This window comes from Arvicola amphibius, chromosome 1 (assembly GCF_903992535.2).
Source record: "Arvicola amphibius chromosome 1, mArvAmp1.2, whole genome shotgun sequence".
In the NCBI taxonomy this organism is placed as follows: Eukaryota; Metazoa; Chordata; class Mammalia; order Rodentia; family Cricetidae; genus Arvicola; species Arvicola amphibius.
This window is the reverse complement of record NC_052047.1, coordinates 136,842,157-136,862,753: the sequence shown is the minus strand read 5'-3', so window position 1 is coordinate 136,862,753 and position 20,597 is coordinate 136,842,157. Positions and strand designations below refer to the sequence as shown.

The 20,597-nt window shown below is 42.0% G+C and overlaps 1 protein-coding gene across 2 annotated transcripts in view; it reads right to left on the bottom strand.

Annotated features, from left to right (window-relative positions):
- The window catches only part of Dock1 (dedicator of cytokinesis 1), a 504,121-nt gene that overhangs the window by 370,582 nt on the left and 112,942 nt on the right, over window positions 1-20,597 (bottom strand). For both annotated transcript variants that reach the window (XM_038330219.1, XM_038330227.1), the window contains exon 22: window positions 14,037-14,171. In XM_038330219.1, coding sequence (XP_038186147.1) covers window positions 14,037-14,171 — 135 coding nt within the window. The remainder of the gene's footprint in view (window positions 1-14,036; window positions 14,172-20,597) is intronic.

Here is a 20,597-nt window from a genome sequence, read left to right as displayed (position 1 = left end):
CTAGGATCATCTGAAAAGACAGTTTTAATAAGAAAATACCTACACCAGGTTGGCCCGTGGGCATGTCTATGCAGGGCTACCTGGATCAGTTGGTATGAGAAGATGAGAAGACCTAGCCCACTGTGGGTGTCACCCCAGCCTGAGCTGCTGAACAATACTAGATAAGAAAAAGCTAGCTGACAGTAAACAAGGTGCATTTGTCTCTCTGCTCTTGATTGTGGCTAAGCCTGCCTTGACTTCTCAGAAATGATAAGACTGTGACCTAGAATTGAAAAACGAAGTGTTTCTGCCCTAAGTTGTCTTTTGTTGGAGTATTTTTGCCACAGCAACAGAAATGACCAGGCTTACAGCACAGTGAGGCCCAAGCACAGTCTCCAACAAGACCAAGAGGCTCAGCCCAGTAGATGGGATGAGCCATCTCAGGAAGACAAACACGCAGTATGGAGCTCCCACCGTTTTACATATGTGTAGTCCAGCCTTCAAACAGAACTCACTATCTCAGCAAAAACAAACGGTCCCCATGGCCAAACCAAAGAGGGAAAGAGGACAAATGGCCCAGAGCACAGCAGATTTCCTGTAGTCAGTTGATGGGAACATCAAACTTAAAAAAAAGAACATGGGGGCCCGGGAGACGGCCCGCAAAGAACCTAAGTTTTGTTCCCGGCACCTACACAGCAGCTCACATCGAGCCCCAGGGAATCCAACACCCTCTTTGGCCACTGTGGGTACCACATACATGTGCTTACACACAGAGCAAGACACACAAGCAGTCATACAAGTAAAAATAAAAGATCTTTTTTTTATTAGAAAAAATAAAATGATGGAATGTCAGAAAAATAAAAGGTGGGGGGGAAACAGAAGTCAAGGTGGATCATGGCAGGGCCCAAATGGATCTTTAAAATGCAAAATCCCAAATTAAACAACATAACAACACTAGGAATTTACTGTATGAGCTAACTAGAGTCTAGGAACAGCAAGAAACAAAAATAGTGAAATGGTAGACAACCCAGAGAAAAGTTCCTGAGGACACAGACAAAGGAGGAAAACACAGAGAGTGTGGAAGAGGGAGCACAGCAGAGAGATCTAGGGCACAGGTTACTGATGCATCAGCAGAAAGGGAGGACCAGGAGGGAGGGAAGTCATTGAAACGGTGATCAACGACTTCAAACCCAAACCCCAAATACTCAATGCAAAGTAAATGCAAAGAAACGTCTTCCTATGCAGCCCACATAGGTTGTTTCCTATGCAAATAACCAGAGAGACAAACCTCGAGGGCAGCCAGAGGGGAGAAGGCATATTACTCTATCTTTAAGGATGTAACAATAACCGCGAGTCTAAAAAGAGACTTCTCGCCAGAAATGATGGAAACCAGAAGAAAATGGAGTAACACCTGGAGGAAGAAAAGTGCCAACCTGGAGGGCTGTGTCAAATGAAAGTATTTTTCAAAACACAGACATGAAATAAATCATTTTCATATACACAAAGCCTGTAGCTGATTTCTTCTAAAGGAAATTCTAAGGGGAACTCTTTTGACAGAAGGAAAACGACCCCTGAGGGAAACGTGAAGTTAAAAAGAGAGATGAAAAGCAATTCTATACATAGAGCACAACCAATGAACGCCGACTATACAAAACAATTCTATACATAGAGCACAACCAATGAACGCCGACTATACAAAACAATTCTATACATAGAGCACAACCAATGAACGCCGACTATACAAAACAATTCTATACATAGAGCACAACCAATGAACGCCGACTATACAAAACAATTCTATACATAGAGCACAACCAATGAACGCCGACTATACAAAACAATTCTATACATAGAGCACAACCAATGAACGCCGACTATACAAAACAGCAATGTGTGGCCAGGCTCAAAATACACATGGAAGGAAAGTGCATGGTGACATTAATGCCAAGGACAAAAAGAATGCACACACAGTCTCTGTTCTGCCAGCCTGGATTTGGCCACTTCCAAGAGAACGGTAATGGCAATTTAAATTATTCTTTAAATCTAGCAGGCATGTTTCCATCTGGGATAATTATGGAAAAAAAAAACAGTAGTAAAGGATGTTAAACATGTTAAGAGAACAGAAGATGGAAAATAGAAAACATTAACTGGTATTGAAGAAAGCAAGGGGAGAAAGGAAGAAACGGGGAATGTGGCTCTTGAGAAAATGCAAAGAAAAGCAACAGAAACGAATGTGTGAAAAATGTAAATATGGTAGGGGAGATGTTCCGTGGTTAAGAGGACACAGCTCTTGCAAAGGACCTGAATTCTGGTCCTGGCACCCTGATCAAGAAACTCACAACTGCTGAGAATTCCAGACCCAGAGACTCCAGCAGCCTCGTCAGCTATCCCTGAGCACTAACTCTCAAGTACTTACTTCAACACAGATACACATGCATACACATGATTTTCCAAGTTTTTTTTTTTTTTTTTGAAAAAAAAATAAGGCCTGGAAGCTATTAAAAGGGGAAGGGGTTGGTCCCATGCATATTTACCTAGTGTTATCACCAGAAAGCCAACACCTGCACAGCAGCCGCAACACCACCATGCAGGGCCTCTGCCCAGCACCTGCTTCCTTCATCTCAGATTGATGGCACCCCTGCTATGAATCATCATGGCCAAAAACTACCATTTCAAGTGTCTGATACCATGCCATGCATTTGATCTTGAAAAATCACTCCCTTGCCTCAACCTCTGAATATGTCTAGTCTACTGAGGTGGCATGCTCCCACTACAGTGTTCAGCTATTTCCATGGAAATGCTATTCCCAAATAAAGACCAATACACAGAGCGGGATGTGTAATGCTATTGAGGGATGTGTAATACCATGAAAATGCTATTCCCAAATATAGATCATTACACATCTCTGTCATACAGAGTAGACTAGAGAGATGACAGACAGATATAGGGAAATGATATATAGGAGAGGGAGAGATAGGAGCACAATGATGTAGTGATTTGGATGAAAAAGTTCCTCATAGGCTTTGATGTTTGAAGGCTTGGTCCTCAGCTGTTGTTACAGCTTGGATGGGTTTAAGAGGTGTGACCTTGGAAGAGGAAGTAGATCACTGGGCATAAGTTTTGAGGTTTCAAAGGCACAAGCCCCTTTCCAGTTCTCTCACCCTGATTCCTGCTTGCAGTTAAAAACTTAAGCTGACAAGTTCTTCTTGTCCACCATGCCTGCTGTTTGCTGCCTATGCTCCACATTATGGAATCTGACCCACTGGAACCAGAAGTCCAAATAAACCCTTTCTTCTACAGGCTGCTTTGGTAATGATGTTTTATTACAGCAACAATAAAGTAATTAATGCAGATAGATGATGTGGATGGATGGATGGATGGATGGATGGATGGATGGATGGATGGATGGATGGATGGAGAGATAGATGTAAAAGACAGATGAAGGATCAATGCATGAGAAATAGATAAAATATAGAGAAATGATAAACAGAGGGATAAATGAAGACAGATAAATATATACATAGAGATGATAGATGGATAGAGAACTATGACTAATATGCTCTTAACTATGACATACAGAAAAGAGAAATAGACAAGCTAGAACATATAAATAGCATTCTAGTTTCTTCTTCATCGCTGTCAGAAAACACTGACGAAAGCAACTTAGGGGAAAGGGGTTTATTTGGCTCGTCCATACTGAGAGAAGGCTGGGCAGGAACTCATGCAGAAATAACCCCTGTTTACTGGCTCACTCACTGCTTTACACTCAGCTGCATTTCAGAGACAGACCAGAACCACCTGGCCAGGGAATGGTGCCATCCACAGTGGGGTTGACCTAGGCAGTGGTTCTCAACCTTCAATTCCTCATGCTGTGGCGACCTCAAACCATACAACATTTTCATTGCGTCTTCATAATTGTAATTTTACTACTGTAACGAATCGTAATGTAAATATCTGACACCCAGATGGTTTTAGGCTATTGCATGAAGGGGTCATTTAAACTCCAATTTGACCTCCAAAAGGGTTACAACCTATAGGTTGAGAGCCGCTGTCCTAGATCAACTGACAGGAGACTAACTCACAGACATGGCCACAGGACAATCTGATGGAGGCAATTCTTCAACTGAGGTTCCTTCTCAGATAACTCTAGGTTGTATCAGATTGAGAATAAAAACTAACCTGGATGGATGAATTGATGGGTGGATAAACAGAGAGACAGGTAGAGAGATATCAGGATGGGTGAAGAGATGGGTGGATAAACAGGGAGACAGGTAGAGAGACGATTAGGAGTTAAGAGAAAGACAAGTATGTAGATGAGATAGATGACAGGTGAAGGATCTGATACATACGACAGACAGATGTTAGCTAGTAGATGATATATACATACATGCATGCATGCATACATACATACATATATACATACATGAACAAATGGAAGAAATGGTAGATGTCAAGTATTTTTTCTTTTAAGTTGTTGTATGTGGTGACAACATAATCCCTATGGAGCAAATATTCAACTCCAGCAGACCCTATATGGAGCCTGTAGTATTCTTCATTTCTATAACATGGCTTTTTCTGACTCATGAGTCTTTCTGACTTCGTGGCAGTACTCCACGAAGCCATGAATCGTCTTTGAAGTGGAACTCTATGAAGGGTCTTCGGCCAGGCGCTGCCACTTTTCTTGGGGATGACTTTGTATAAAGGTAACTTTCTTTCCTTGAGTCCCCGCAACAGCGTAGGGCAGAGCTAACCTAGCCAGGGTTGGCTGACCCTGCAATGCAGGAGAATAGCTTTAACAAGAGCAACTGCAGCAGTGGTTTCTCCCTTGTTTCTAAAATACCTGAACTTGTAATCACATCTATGAATATGGTGGTAAATCTCTCTTGGCTCTGTGTGTCTAAAAACATCTTTTGATTGCATGCCTGATTAAAATTCTCATGTCAATACTGTTATGATTATTCTTAATCTGCAACTATACAATAAACACAATAATCAGGTTAAGTTTTTGTTCCAATTTCTTGTTTTTGTCTTTATTTTCAATCCACCTTTTCCCCTCACATTAAAATGATCTTGTTATTCAAGGGATGTTGGAAATTTATTTCACCCAGTTCTAGCCAAAATGAAAACATCTAAGTGTTCCCTCCTAAGTTCATTTGAGATGAAAGAAAAATAAAAGGGAAAAAACACAATAAAAGTAGAGAAGGTTTATTTGAAAACCGTAAGCTATGAGAACTGCTGAGGCCGAACAATTTGGTCTCAGGCTTCATAAAACTACAAATAAAAATCTAAAAGTTTACTTACGTAAGTGGGTGACCTTAACTTGTTCCATTCTATCATAAATATAATTTTCATTCAACTATCTTGTTATAAACTAATAAATTTACATTACTACTTGACTGTCCTATTCTCATAAATTTTTGACAAAATAAAAATAGAGATGATTGTCAGGATTAGCACACACCTTGGCCTGGACTTCATGGCTTGGCAAAGTTGTAATTATCTCTGCAAGATACTGAAATCAAACCATAACTTTAACCTAAAAATAAATACACAAATAAAAAGATAACGTAATGTCTATTGCCTCCTGCACATTAAACACAGCTATTTAACTTTAAGAGCTGAAAATAAAGACTATATAAGTAACATCTCCAATTTCATATGTAATCAAGGAATAAAATAGGTGAATGTTAAATGGTATGTTTAAAAATAAATTAGCCACATAAGCTAAAGTCTACAAATGCCATCAAGTATACAAAGGAAACTATATGATTCCAATGTAAGCTAAAACAATAAAAAACAAGTTAAATATAAATTGAGGTTTCCTTGACTTTTTAAATCATTACAATACAGTACATAACTGTATCTATTAAAACATACATTTTATATGTTGTCAAAGTATGGAAAAATTCAAGGTAGATTTCTCTGGTCTTCACTACGAAAATGATTACTTAAGAGTTTCAGATTCAAGCTGATGGGTAATTCTATATGGAAAGAAAAACGTGGGGGAAAAGCATGTTTTGATGAGGAAAACCTGTAGGACATAAAATTCATTCTTTCATTGTGAAAAACAGTAATTGTCTAAATGTACAGATTTTTAGAGGTTTGCTAAAACGTATCAATTTAACAAAGGAAACAAAGCCAAAGTGGAGCCAGGAAGCAGGAAGGGAAGAGACCAAGAGGACTGTGAAGAGAAAGAGACATTTTTGGAGAGGAAGAGCAGAGAGAATTCTGTTCAGATAAGAAGATTCTGTGTTACAAACATGAAGCTCGGGTTCAGCAATAGAACGGGCCTTGTTCTAAAGGGAGGAGAAAGAAAGGGACAAAGTGAACACTTGAGCATGTCACAGTATGCAAGCTGGAGGTTTGGGGAGGGCACAGCTCAGGAAAGGAAATTTATGCATGGTCGAGGTCATAAAGCATTTACAATATTTTCCAAACCTGAGCCTACACACTGCAGTAAAGCCTGAACACAATTCTTTTTTTAGACAAATTAGTTTTAAATATATATCTGTTTCTAGTAAAATTTACAAAAACTGGCCTAGGGTAGAAAGACTTTTGTATTTTCTAGATAATTTTTCTGCCGCCTGTGTTAGTTTTTTACTCACAAGCTAAATCTTAATGACTGTTTTCTCTGTGACATCTGTTCCATTTTTTTTTAAAGATTATCTTTTGCCTACATAAATGTATGAGAACCATGTGTGTGTGCTATCAGCAGAGGCCAGAAGAGACCATCGGATGCCCCAGAACTGCACTTGAAGATGGTTGTAAGCTGCTGTGTGCTTTCTGGGAACTGAACTTGGGTCCTCAGAAGAAGAGCAAGTGCCATAGCCTCTGAGCCGCCTCAACAGCCTGCCATCTCTTGGTTTTGAAGACCTTTAAGTACTGCTCTTAAAGTGATTAAATTTGATTTGTGACTCTAATCACATGAATAAAGATTATTTTTATAATGATGTTTGATTATTGGCGTGAATGTATTGAGGATTGCAAAAATTCTTAGAAGTCTAATGATCCATGCCATTTCCAAAGTCTATATGCAAATGGAATTTCCTTCTTTGTTTTTATTTTCAAACTTCCCATGCCTTTATATTTACTGAATCTTTTCTGTTTTGTTTATTTGTTGCAAGCCCACTGCTTAAAAAGATAACCATTTCTTAAAAAAAAAAAAAAAACAAAAAACAAAAACAACAACAAAAAAAAAATACAGAGGAATGGATATAGTGAATAATCATTTGGCCCATGATCTTGGGCTATTTGGCCAGATAGAGGTGGTGACCTCTTATATGGAAGGAAGGAGGGTGGTCCGGCTCTCTTGGGTGGTGAAGACTGAGTCAGGCAGCAAGAAGCAGCCAGTGACAGGTCCCCAGCTTTCCAAGGACTCTGCAACTGGATTTACCATAATCCTCTATCTGTGAGTGCATTTCCCCCATTTTATATCTTAATAAAATCCTTGATACCCCTTAAGCCGATGCATGTGGATTTCTCTTAACAAATAGAACTCATCGACAGACTCCAGGGGATCTTCTCCAGAAAAGGTGACTCCCCTGTGGCAGAAAGGGTACGACACTGATTCCCAGGCACCAATCACTTCTGCCTCTGACATAGGACCAAACAAGCAACCAGGAGACCAATGTGCATGCAACAATTAACAATCAAAGCCAACTAGAGGGCTGTTGATGAACAGATACTAAGGAGAAAAATCTTTATTTAAAATGAGAATGTAAAAGTTGTCAAAATCAAAATGTAGTTTCTATGCAGACCCTATTTCCAAAAGTACCTAAAGCTGGAGGCTATGAAGGGAATGTCCTCAGAATGAACATCCCACAGAAACTAACACATAAGGTGTGAGGGATGGTAAGAAAGCTGTATAATTCTACCAAGATATCCATCCAGGCAGCAACCTGGGACTGAGGTTACTCCTGTATATTTACTGTATCCAAAGAGAGTTATACCACGATATCTGAGGCAATCTTCCTCACCCATACCTTAAAAACTACCCCTCGCCTCATCCTCTTTAACGATGTCCACAGTTTAACATGACCTGGGTTTTCACTGCAACCCTCTGCCCTCCTCATTCCAATGTTATGGTCAAGGAAAGACCATTTGCTTTAGAAAATACCTTCTTTTTAATGTAGGTTGAGAAACGGAATCTAAGACCTCACAACCTTATATGTAAGCAAGTAAGATGATAAATTTAAAGAATTCTGAGATTGGTAAATAAGAATACATACATGCTATTTGTAAAAAGACATACCTTAAGCGGGGCATGGAAGCTCAAGCCTGTAATTCTAGCTCTGAAGAGGCTGAGACAAGAGGATCAGCATGAGTTCAAGACCAACCTACATTATGAATTACAAGACAAGTCTGGGCAAGGTGAAAATAATATCTGAAATATGAAACACCGAGAGTTGGAAAACGAAAGAATGAAAAAAGAAATGTACACACTAAGTAAAACACTAGGGGAAAACCTTCATGTCAGCGAAGACCTAAATCCATAAAACAGGCAATAGTTATAAACCTGTAGGCTAACAATAACTGTTTCAAAAACTATAAAGCATAGTGAACGACCCTTTAAAATATTTGACACCTTACAAAGAACCTCTCATGGATGACATTTTAATAATAAGTTGCTCTCTCAGCAACTATGCGTAGCCTAACAAATGCTTAGCACTGTGCAGTGACTCCTTTGACACATCTCTCTGTAATGAGAGATCAGCAGGAAGTCTCTAGAACTTTCCATCCTGGTTTTATCAAATATACCAAGAAGAGTTACTCATTTGACCTACTTCGAAATGGAGGAAGGGATGAGAAGAAGAAGGAATCCAGAAACGTATCAATAAATAAACTGATGAGTAAGACCTCCTCATTCCTTGCTCTGTTTTCAATAGGAATTCATTAACAATGAATGATGACAGGCTCTTTGTCTATGAACTATATTTTATCTTGTGACCCAAAGAACAAGAGCACAAAGACGGATCGGCATAACTTATTCATGATCAATAACCAATTATTCACAAAGCTTAACACCAGATGATAAGCAGAGACTACAGCACACAAAAGGCAGTCGGGGTGACAAGCAATAGCTAGGCACAGCCCAGCATCCGGCAGGTCTGATGCAGGATGTCTGCTTTGGGCTTTCTAGTTAATACGGTCCACCCACACAGAAGGCAGAAAAAACACACAGGGAGAGGAGCCTCTGGCTGCCTGGAGTCTTTCTCTGAGTTCACCATGAACCAAATTTGTTTGGGCCAGAACTGCCATTCTCATTTAAAGACAAAAAGAGCTCCCTAACTAGAACAAAGAGTATGGGATGGGACTGCACCACAGAAAGGCCGCGAGGCAGCACAGTAAGCATCACTATCTCCAGAATTTCATCTCTTTGTTCTTCAGGAAGAACAATTAATCACAATTATACCAGAATTTAACACAGCAACTCTATTATACTTGAAAACACAGCAGACCATTTTGAAAGAAGAAAAAGAATAGACTCCAAAAGTTTATTCCAACTGAAAAAAAAAACAAAAGAAAAGACAACAACAACAAAAAACCACACTTATCAAGCACAGTTGTGAGCACAGCTGCTTTTCTCCCAAGGTAATGAGTGTACTGCAGGTAAGAAAATGAGAACTCGGGTTTCTTTTTCTCCCCACTAAAAATATCCCACATGAGACCTGCTTAGAACTGCTGATGAGCAAGCACTCCAGACACCTGCCTGGGATACCAGACTCTTTCCGCTTCAAGTAACCCATTCAAAACAGGAATGGGGCAAGACTCAATCCAGCCCTTGAAGTCAAAGGCAAATGTTGTGGAAGGAAAAGACATCATGCTGCCATGGGCTGGAAAGGAAGCCTCTGGCAGAAGCAGCTCTGACAGGAAGGGCACGAGCTTTTCCATTTTCCAGCCTGAGGAATCCATGAGATAGCAAAACATCTCACAGTCTTCAGCCACAGATATGCAAAAGAGGTATGCCTTGTGTCTACTCAATATGACCACAAGTGCACTTCGTATTCTAAAAGGTACATGTGCTCTTTCCTCTCTCTGAAATTCTGGTGGGCAGTTGAAAGCCACACTCAGGAACATGATGGAGGAGTTGGAAAGGCTGTGAAAATGGCGATACAGACAGGACTGGAGCTCATTACATATATATGGAAGAAGAAAGGAACAAAGGAGAGAAGCAAAAAGGAAAGGAGAAAGACAAGGGTGATCAGGACATCACTGTGACCCCCATGTGTCAGTAAAGAAAGCCATGAAAGACTTCACTGTCTCTTTAGAGATAGTTGACATTCAACTTGTGCCCTGGACAATTCTGGCTCTGAGAAAGAGCATGCTATTCTAGCAAAGAAATACAGTTTGGGGTGTGTTGCAGAATATTTGATTACACTTTGAGCCCTGCAGTTGAGTTATTTACTGGAAAAACATCTAGCTGTGGTGTGGCTCAGCCCTAATGTATACCTTTAATCTAAAAGCTTTCTGCGTGAATATTGTACACAGGCTTAAGTAAAGTCAACCATAGGTCAAGAGGCAGAGCAAGCAACCAGTCAATAGAAAAAAACCAGAGTGTAAGAGGAAGTCAGGAGGAGTGGGGGGCGGGCACAGGAAGTAGAAGGGAAGGACATCTGGTCAGAGGAGTTTTTGTTTAAGATGGCATATGAGAAAGCTCTCATCTGGGACGGCAGCAGAGGAAGAAGCAGCTGGGTGCTGTCTCTTGTCTCTCTGAACCAGCAAGTTTTCACCCTGGCATCTTTGTTGGTAAAACCAAGTGATAGAGACTCAGTTACAAACAACAGGGATGAGGCTAGCTCTTGCTGAGACTTAGATGGGAGAGAGGCAGGCTGAGGGCCCAGCTTAGGAAAGAGGGAATTCCTGAGCTCCTAAATGGGGTACTTCCTGTGTCATACTCAAGGTTCGCTGTTAGGTGTTAGTTGGGGCACACAGTTCAAAAGGACACTGAGATAGACTACCGGATACTAAGTTATAATATAATGGGCAGACAGAGAGGCAACAGCAAGGGGTGGGAGAGGTTCCAAGGAAAGTTCAGGCTTCGGTACCAGAGAGAGACGACATGGGGAAGTCATGGTAGAATAAGAGCCCATCGAGCTGAAGACAATCTCTTCTTGTACCTTTTGAGAATGGAAGAGGTTGGCAGCAAGTGCCTGAAGCCAGGCTTTGTGACTGCCAGGCAGAAGGAAGAGAAGGAGGAAGGGGTGGAGAAGAGGATGTGGCAGCACCCTTCAGGGCAGACTCGCATCCCATGTGAGATGTCCCATGTGGCTCACAACAGTGGCCCAATAGCATGTGTGTCAGTATCTGTGAGAAGAGGGAGAGCAGAAGTGGTATTCTAACATCACACTCCTACAGGCAGCTGTGTGGTTTTTAGTAGTCCATCCTTCTGTTGGGCATCTAGTATTCCAATGACTTAAAATCACAGAGATGCTGAAGACGAGAGTCTGGAATGAGAAAGAAAAGTTCCCCAGAGCTTTCATGAGGTAGGGAAGTACGAAGCATTCAAAGCAACAGATACTCTGGGTTGAAGGTATGAGAAACAGAGTGGAGACTATCTGCCCAATATATACATACTGGAGCTTAAAGACAGGGCTGTCATGTGACAACATTCGTCAATGAGATGAAAATAACACACAGCATTTGAAAGTTAGAAAAGGCTCTTCCTAAGAGAGCCTGGTATAGCTGCATACCCCACAGCCTCTAAGTCACTGCTCAAACTGTAGGTATCATGCCAGGAAAAGCAGAGGAACCTTGAGGTCATGAGAAAAAGAGACAATCTCTAAAGATAACAGGAGAGAAAGATACTGGACGCTGAGAACATGAGGATACCATGAAGCGAGCCAGTCTTTTCCAGGCTGCAGGCCGTATACAGGGTGGGTGGGTGACAGGAGCCTCACCCGGTGAAGCCATCAAAGTTGATTTTGAAGGTTGAGAAGCAGCCAATCATATTGCAGACCACCACAAGGCGGGTCAAAGTAAATAAATCTGAGAGGCACCATGGTTCCAAGAGCTTACGCCTGCAACTCTGTGTTCCTATTCTGTGCTTCAAAGGGGCCAAAGTGAGGCAGAGCATTTGCTCCTGGTGCCCCAGCTGACAGCAGTGGACTGAGTAGCCACAGTCATTTCTAACGCAGCCCTGTTGTGTAAAAGAGTTGTGTGCTACGACAACCCAAATACACAGGATGTTGTTGTGATTCTCTAAGGAATGAGGACATCCTCACTGCGGCTGCAGGGAAGACACACATCACAAGTCCCTGACATGGCAACACATGGATCAGACACTGGACAAGATTAAAATTTTCCAGGTAAGCCATGATAAGAGCCACATCGCCTATTATGGGTCTTCTTTCTAACTCATCTTCCGACCATACTATAACAAGAGAATTTAAAGAAGTAGGAAGGGGGGGGGGGGGAGCTGGCAAGAAGGCTCAGCTGATAAGAGTCCCGGAAATCACATGGTGGAAGGAGAGGGCCAACTCCTGCAAGGTGTTCGCTGACTGCTACGCATCATGTATGCATGTGCAGTCATGTGCAAAGAGGGGAGTCATGATATGTGCAGAGACGGGAGGGGCATACTGGGGAAAAAATAATTAAAAATGAAGATTCCAGGGGCCACAGTGTTCACCGTGTTCACCGTCACGTACTCGGCATGACGGAAAGAAAAAACCAGACCATACAGAGGAAAGCACAGGCAAGTCCACCTTGTTCCCATTCTCACCAACTAGCGAGGAAATCATTACCAGCTTCAACAGCCCAAAACAGACATGTCTACATGAAGGGCAGTGCCAATCATCTCCAGCAAGTGAAAAGAAAGAGCGTGCCTTTGAGATACTGAGCAAGGACAAGACGCGTGCCTCCAACCGGGGGCTTCCTATGGCTACGGCCTTAAGCATGGAACTCCAGAGTGAATGGAGCCCAACAGCACAGGGAGGGCTGGCTGCCCAGTCACTAGTACTCTCTCCCCATTCCTGACCACCACTGTCCGACAAGGTCAGCAGCATGCTGCTGTGGCGTTGGTTATGTTTTCTCTCCCTCTCTTCTTGGTGCTTATGAACACATCCACTACAAGCAAGGGAAGTGGAAGCTTAGAGGAAGCGGGTGTTGACAGGGGTCCAGTGAATTTGTGCCCGTTTTTTGCTAATCACATGTGGTGTGCCCCATGGTGGTCTCTGATTGATGGGTTCACAAAGCCCATCTCTCTTCTCTGGGTAGAAACCTCTACCACAAGAAGATCAATTAATCTCCAACAGCCGCCATGTGCTCACAACACTCCCTGCAAGTCACCCACAAAACGGCACTCTCCAAAAGTAAGCAGAGTCCACAGCCGTACCCTATACCCAAACTATCCACCTCCACATCGCCTTTACCAGGGTGAGATACTGGGGGAGACTACAAAGTGATTTCATTTTAACAGCACAGCGGTGCAGGTTAGAAATAGCAATTTATAGACAACCAGCATTCTCTAAGACAATCAAATCACAAATATCCCAACTTGCTTCCAAGTTCAAAATTAACTCTAAAGGTGGTCAGCTGCCATTAGGCAGAGTGCCCGAGGGTGCGCTAGTATCTATAGAAACACAGCATTCTATGGGAAGGAGAAAAGGGGTCGGGATCCCACAGTGCTCTTGTGTGAAGCTGTACAACTTGATTCTGGCTTTTTCTTCTCATTGCTTGTTTCATTTGTTTGTTTGCTCTTGTGGGGCTTTTTGCTCTATGAAGATATACTGAAAAGCACTGCCAAGCCCTTGGTGGATGCCCAGCGCTGTGTGAGAAGCATTCCAAAGGCTTTCAGCAGACAATGTTTGGCTCACAGGCACACTCCTGAACCTCTGAACAGTGCCCACTCTGCAGGGACGGCTATGGAAGCAGTCAGGGTCAGCATGGGCAAACGCACCCCTGCCCTTCATCTGTGAAAGCTTGGGCCCAAACAGAAGGCAAGAAGCGGGAAGGAGGAGAAGGAGAAGCCAAGCACACAGAGGAGGATAAAGAGGAGAGAAAGAGGGAAGGAAAACCAAGAGAGAAGTGAGGATCTGCCCAGGCCTTGGCTGAACACTTACTGGTTGAAGAGGACCCGTGAGCGCACAATGAACTTGAAGATGTACTCCAAGGCTTTTATGGCTTTGTACAGCTGCTCGTTGATTCCTGGCTTTTCAGCACTGGCCACGTAGGTCCGTAACACCTTGGTCAGCTTCCTAGTGCCAAGGGAAACATACGTCAATCAAGAGTTCAGAAATCCCAACTCGACATTTTTACTCAGGTTTCCACTAATGAATATATGCATATTCATAAAGCTTTCTAATCAAACAAAGCACCTGATAAAATGTCTTCCCAGTAGTATAAGAATATTAAAGGGGTGGTACGAAAGGGTTCATCACTTGGCACCACCTCTCTACAGCCTAGCTGATTTTGTGTCAACTAAAGGCCTTATACTGAAGGAAATAGGAAATTGTTAGGTAGTAATTTCCAAATAAACAGCACAAAATTTTAAATGCATTTCCTGAGGATCCCTATTAAGAGGATGAAAATAAGATTTCTAAGGTAGATGTATTTCTTAATAACTGAATTCCCCCAAAACACTTAACTTTAAAAACATTCTTCTCATGGTCATATTTATAAGCTGGGAGTGTAAAACAACTCAATAACATGAAAAAGTTCACACAAATCACAGCACATACAAATTCATCAGAATTATTTTTCCAATTGTTCATCCCATGACAGACATAAATAATGGAAAATAAATACAAATGAATTATACACTTGGAGACTATAATTCATAACATCTTAAGGTTTTGGGCAGTTTTTATTGGGTAAAATGAAGTTGTTTGTTTATTTTTGCTTTTTGAGAGAGTCTTTCTATATAGTCCTGGCTGCCCTGGGACTATTCAGCAAATTTCAACCTGTGGGTTTGGACCCTTTCTCAACTCCTTTGGAGGTTGCATATCAGATATCTTATATTACAAATCATAACAGTTGCAAAATTACAGTTATGAAGTAGCAATGAAATAATTTTCTGGTTGGGGTCACCACAGCATGAGGAACTGTGTTAAAGGGTGGAAGCATTAGAAGGGTAAAGACACTGATAGACCAGGCCGGCCTCAAGGGTGCTAGCATAAAATATCGTTTGACAAAATTGTTAGCATAGGAAAAAGCTTTAAAATTTCCTTTTTGGCATATAAACAGAGTCCAAATGGTAACAGATTCATTCAGAACTTCAGGGTATGTAAAAAGTTCAATTTAAAACAAACAAAATTTGAGAAATACAATTTGAAAAATAATCAACTTCATTAATAAACAAATACATGTAAATTAAAATCAGACAGGGATGGGAAAGCATCTAAGTCGGAGGATGCCCTCAACGGGTGCCAGGCCCAGCATCCAATCCCCAGCCCATGGGGAAAGAAAGTAAATAAGACAGTATGTAAACAAATAACAACTATAATATTTGCCAAGTGAAGACAAGATGAGGGGATAAATCAGAGCAATACTCTTTGAAGGGAAACCAACAAACATATATCAGAGTATTTTATCACTGATGCCAGATACAAGCAAAAATATTCAAATCCTTTGACATCAGCAACTTCCCTTTGAGGAAATCTTGTATAGCAGCAATTACAGATGTATTCAGTAACGTTTGCCTCAGCTTTGTCTGAAGTAGTAAAATATATGAGCAATGCAATCACCTGAGCCATGTAAATAATTTAATTATGAAAGAGAATAGAACACTGCTCAGCTGTTATGTACAAGAAGGGAGAGGCCCGACGGGGGTGGGGGGGAAGGGCTCTATCACCACTAATGCGGATTGGTGGAGTTATTTTGTTTGTTTGGGTTAAAAGACAAGGTCTCTTATGGCCTGGGCACTTGCTGTTATGCAGCTGGGAAAAACCTTAGACCTCTGCTCCCTGGTCCCCAACTCCAGAGTGCAGTGATTACAGGTGTTTGCTATCAGACCTTGTTTATAATGTGCTGAGGCTCACACCATCGCTTCTGTGCAGTCTACTGTCTAAGCTGCAACCACGGCCACACCCTGTCAATCAATGCAAAGTGATGTTTCTAACTTGCTAGAGGAAGAACAAAGTAGGACAATAATTTCATAAGATGTATATGTGTCTCTCCAGCAAATTTGGTTCCAAGTGTTCACCAAAGAAAAATGTATACTGTGTCTATAAAATGCAAAAAGATTCCTCAACCTTATGCAGAATAACAGGAAACTAGCAGCCCCCAGCCCATTTATCAATAATGACTGAACAAATCAAGGGAGAATCCATTACAACTAAGACATACAAAAGGACCCAATTCAAACAATGACACATGCAGCGATATGGACAAATCTCAAAAGCATTATGTTGAAGGAGAAAGGCCAGATGCGCAAGAGTACATGATGTACAAGAGAAGACAAAACAGAGCTGTGACACAGAAATGAGAACATAGCTGCTTCTCTGAGAATGGCACAAACTTTAAGAGCAAGAGGGGCCTGTGGGACAGCAATATGTTACAGGTATCTTATCCCTAGCAATGGCTACAAGGAAAAAAAAACCACCCCAATTCATAAAATGATACTTTCTATATAATGTACATTATTGTAGCAATGAAAAAGCTGTGAAATTTCATTATCTTTAAAGATTTATTTATATGTGTATGTGGAGGGGGCACCAGTTTATATATACCACGTGTGTGCAGATGCCCATAGAGGCATCAGATCATAGGGAAGTGGAATTACAGACAGTTGTGAGCCACCATGTGATGCTAGGGATAAAATTCAGGTCCTTCAGGAGCACAAAGTATGTGTCCTCATGGAGCTATTCCTGCAGGCCAACTTCAGAATTTTAAACAAGCAAAAATAGCACAGCGTATGGTCTGTGGTGATGGATCAGTGCGCCAAGGGCTCGGCACACATGCAGGAGGACCTCAGTTCCATCTCCAGCACCCGTCTTAAACAGTCAGGCATTGTAGCAGCACGTGCTTGCAACACCAGCACGGGCAAGGCAGAGACACAAGGGTTCGTGGGATCTACAGGTCAGTGAGTCTAACCAAATCAGTGAGCTCCAGGTTCACTGAGAAGGCCTGCCTCAAAAAAACAGTATGGAGAGTGAAGGAGAGCCCCTGATATCAAGATCTGACCTGTGCATGTACACATACCTCCACAGACATATGTAGAAAAATAAAACACACACACACACTCGCAATATTTTTAGATATTTTGAAATTTTTGAAAAATTTTATTTGATATGTATTGTTCCTTGCTTGCATATATAATGTGTCTGGCACCTTCGGAGTCCAGAAGAAGGCATCAGATTCTCTGGAACTAGAGTTACAGAGTATCAAGAGATAGCATGTGGGTGCTATCAAATCAAAATCGGATCCTCTATAAGAGCAGTCCTCTAGCCCGCTATGTGAAATGTTACTTAAATCAAGAATAAGTGAGCAGGTTCGTGAGTGACCAAATGTGTAAGAAGGCATTTCTGACACTCATCAGGTTACAGCACCCCATAAAGAAAGCCTGAGCCACTCAGGGGAGCCAGCCTGATGGTGTGAACTGAGGGTATTCTGAAGGCTGACCTGCAGGGTCCATCTGCCATGGGACCTGGCATTGGGAGCCATTCTTTGGAAAGTGCCCCAAGCAAAAGCAACTCAGTTTAGCCCTTAATATCCAGGACACGGCTGAAATCCTGGCTAAGTCTGTCTTACTTGGCTCCTGTTATTGTCCCAAGATCCACAACACCTTTCCTTTTCACCTCTATTCCCATCCCCATTCGGCAATAGCAACAAAGTCCACAGCACACACTTTGGCCATGGGAATTGTTCCAGCGCACTAATCAAGAAAAGAAATAAAATGATATTGCTGAGGATTCACAAAGAGAATAGCCCAAACCCAGAAAATAAATCTGCAAGGTCATTTCCTACCTGCCCAAAGATCAAAACCTCTGGGAGCCAGAGAAGGACAGAGCAAACGGAGCCTCGATGATGCCAACGGGGAGCCCAAGGCAGCCCCCATGAGACTCAGAGCACGGGATAGAAAAGAGCCACAGCATACAGGTATATGAAGAGTAGTCCTCAGAGGAGCACTCTTCTCTCATTAGGATCAGTATTGGGCACAGCCCTGATGTCCCAGCCTCCATTAACAGTCAGCGAAGGGAGCTGTGCTGGAGCTGGGGTGCTAAAGGGAACACCCACTGCTGGGAGCCTTCGTTCTGCTTGTGCAGCTCTTTGGAAAGAAACACAAAAGATGGCAACACTTGTTTGGCAGGGTGTCAGACGCCTTCAACCCCAGCATTTGGGAGGCACAGGCAGGTGAGCCCTTGACTCAGGGGGGCCATCTTGATCTACAAAATGAGACCTACGGATTTCATCAAGGAGCAGGATGAATGGAGATTATGCTTTGACTATACATAGAGCTGGAGTTTCAACTGACCCACAGAACATAAGCACACAGAGTGGAATAGTATAATATGCAGGGGCAGCCTTCAGTGGCGCTCCAAATCACAAGTCAAAACTTACACCTTTGGTGTTTCAAAACTGGAATACTCAGATTCATTGCTTAGAAACCAAAGTTCCTTAGAATCACGATTTTACTGTTTTAAAGGCTGGTGAGATGGCTCAGTAGTTAGGATCACATTCTGCTCTTCCAGAATAACCAAGTTTGGTTCCCAGCAGCCATGTAGGGCAGTTTACTCCTGCCATGCCAACTCCAGGAGAACTGGCGCCCTCTTCTGGACTCCACGAACATCTGCACTCACATGCCCATACGCAAACAATTACAGACATATGTACATACAATTTAAAACTTTTAAGACTCTTAGAAAAAAAAGGATTTTACTATTTTAAGTGCAATGTAAAAACATGTGGGGTCCTATTTTTTTTTAGTAACTTAGTTACATATAGGTTTCTTTTTTTTAAACTAACTTTTGTAGTTAATGTAGAAAACAATGGATTAACAGTTTATCAAAACGTAGTACAAATATCTATTTCCCAAAACACATGTCTTTTCAGCAGACAGCACAGACACAACAAAAGAGGGTGCTGATTCTTATCTCTATTTCATCTAAGCTTAAAGATAAAATAGTGCTTTAATTTCTCCTGTTGAATGATTTCCCCAAAACTAAACACATACCCAACCACACAAATGCATGCACACGCCACTTTTTCTCAAATGGGGTCTCATATAGCCCAGGCTGTCTTCATACTTATGTAGCCCAGGAGTCTGAACTTCTGATCCTCGTAACTCCACCTTCTGAGTGCTGGGATTACAGGGGAGATCCATTACAACCAGGCTATAAGATGCTGGGACTGGAACTAAGCACTTCAGGCATGCTAAGCAAGCATTACAGAGATACACCCCGAGCCCCAAACTCCCACATTTTCATTTTTTCCGCCAATCTGGATACCAACCCTCAGCAGGGTTGAGGCTCACATCAGACAGTAGATCCTACAGGCAGAACTCAGCGCTGCTCTCAATTCCTGTGGTAAAGTAGGAAGGCTACTCTCGAACCAGCCGATTAGTCATGGCTGGAAGGAAAACTTTGCAATCGGCTTCCATATGGAGATCCTGTTACGTGCATAGACATGAGCTGGCCACATGCACAATCCAGGAATAGCCAAGCTTGGTCAGTAGGACAAGAAGACACTCCAAACTATTTCTCTCCCAGAAAGTCTATAAGAAAAATGTCCAATATACCAACTCACAGGGCATCTCCAATGAGCGAACGGAGGGCTTTAAATAAACATTAACAGAAGACTAACAAAAGGTTCATCACAGCTTGCTCTGCAGGCTCCAGGAGCTTCTGCAGCTTCCACCGTAGCCAGGGACGCTACCAACCACCTGTCATAAACAGGCAGGTCAGGGAAGGAAGGGACCTGCAGCACAACACTGGACTGTACAACCCACTGGCTTCATAGGCTGATAGCCCTGGGCCTTGAGTTCACAGCTACCCAAGGGCAGAGAACACAGGCATTTACAAGGTCTTCTCAGAATCATAGATGGGGCCTCACTTTACAGACTCTAAATTCTAAGTGTGGTGTTCCTAAAGAAATGGTCTGTGTGTGACTTATTTTTTTTTAATTTTCAATGCAATTACACAATTTAAAATTTGAATACAAGTCATTAAATCCTACCATGAAAGAGCAAGGAAATGAACCCCAACAACTGCTTTAGTGCTTGCTGTCTAAGCATCAGGGTTTATTCTGAGCACCCTAATAACTCATTAAAATTCTCAAACAGGACTACAATATTATTCTCTTTTTATAGACAGAAAGGCTGAAGGCCAGAGAGGTTAAGGCAATTGCCTAAGATCACACAATTCCTAAAGGACAGAGTTGTCATTTAAGCCCATGTATCCTGCATCCAGAACTGTGTTACCAAACAGGAGGGAACCCGCCTTGCTGGCCCAGGCTCCATAGATCCGCTGTGTGCTCAGACAGGGTGAGAGACAAAGAGCCCAGACAGACAGAAAAAAACTATATATGTATTAAAGTAGTTTAATAGCTAAACCTTGTGTAAGAAAAGGGAAGACATGCTTTAGGGAAAGGAGACAGGTTGAATAAAATGAAACCTGCCTCTTATGTACACTACAGGGCCAATATCCTCAAAAATGGAAACATATCCGTTTATTCATTCATCAGAT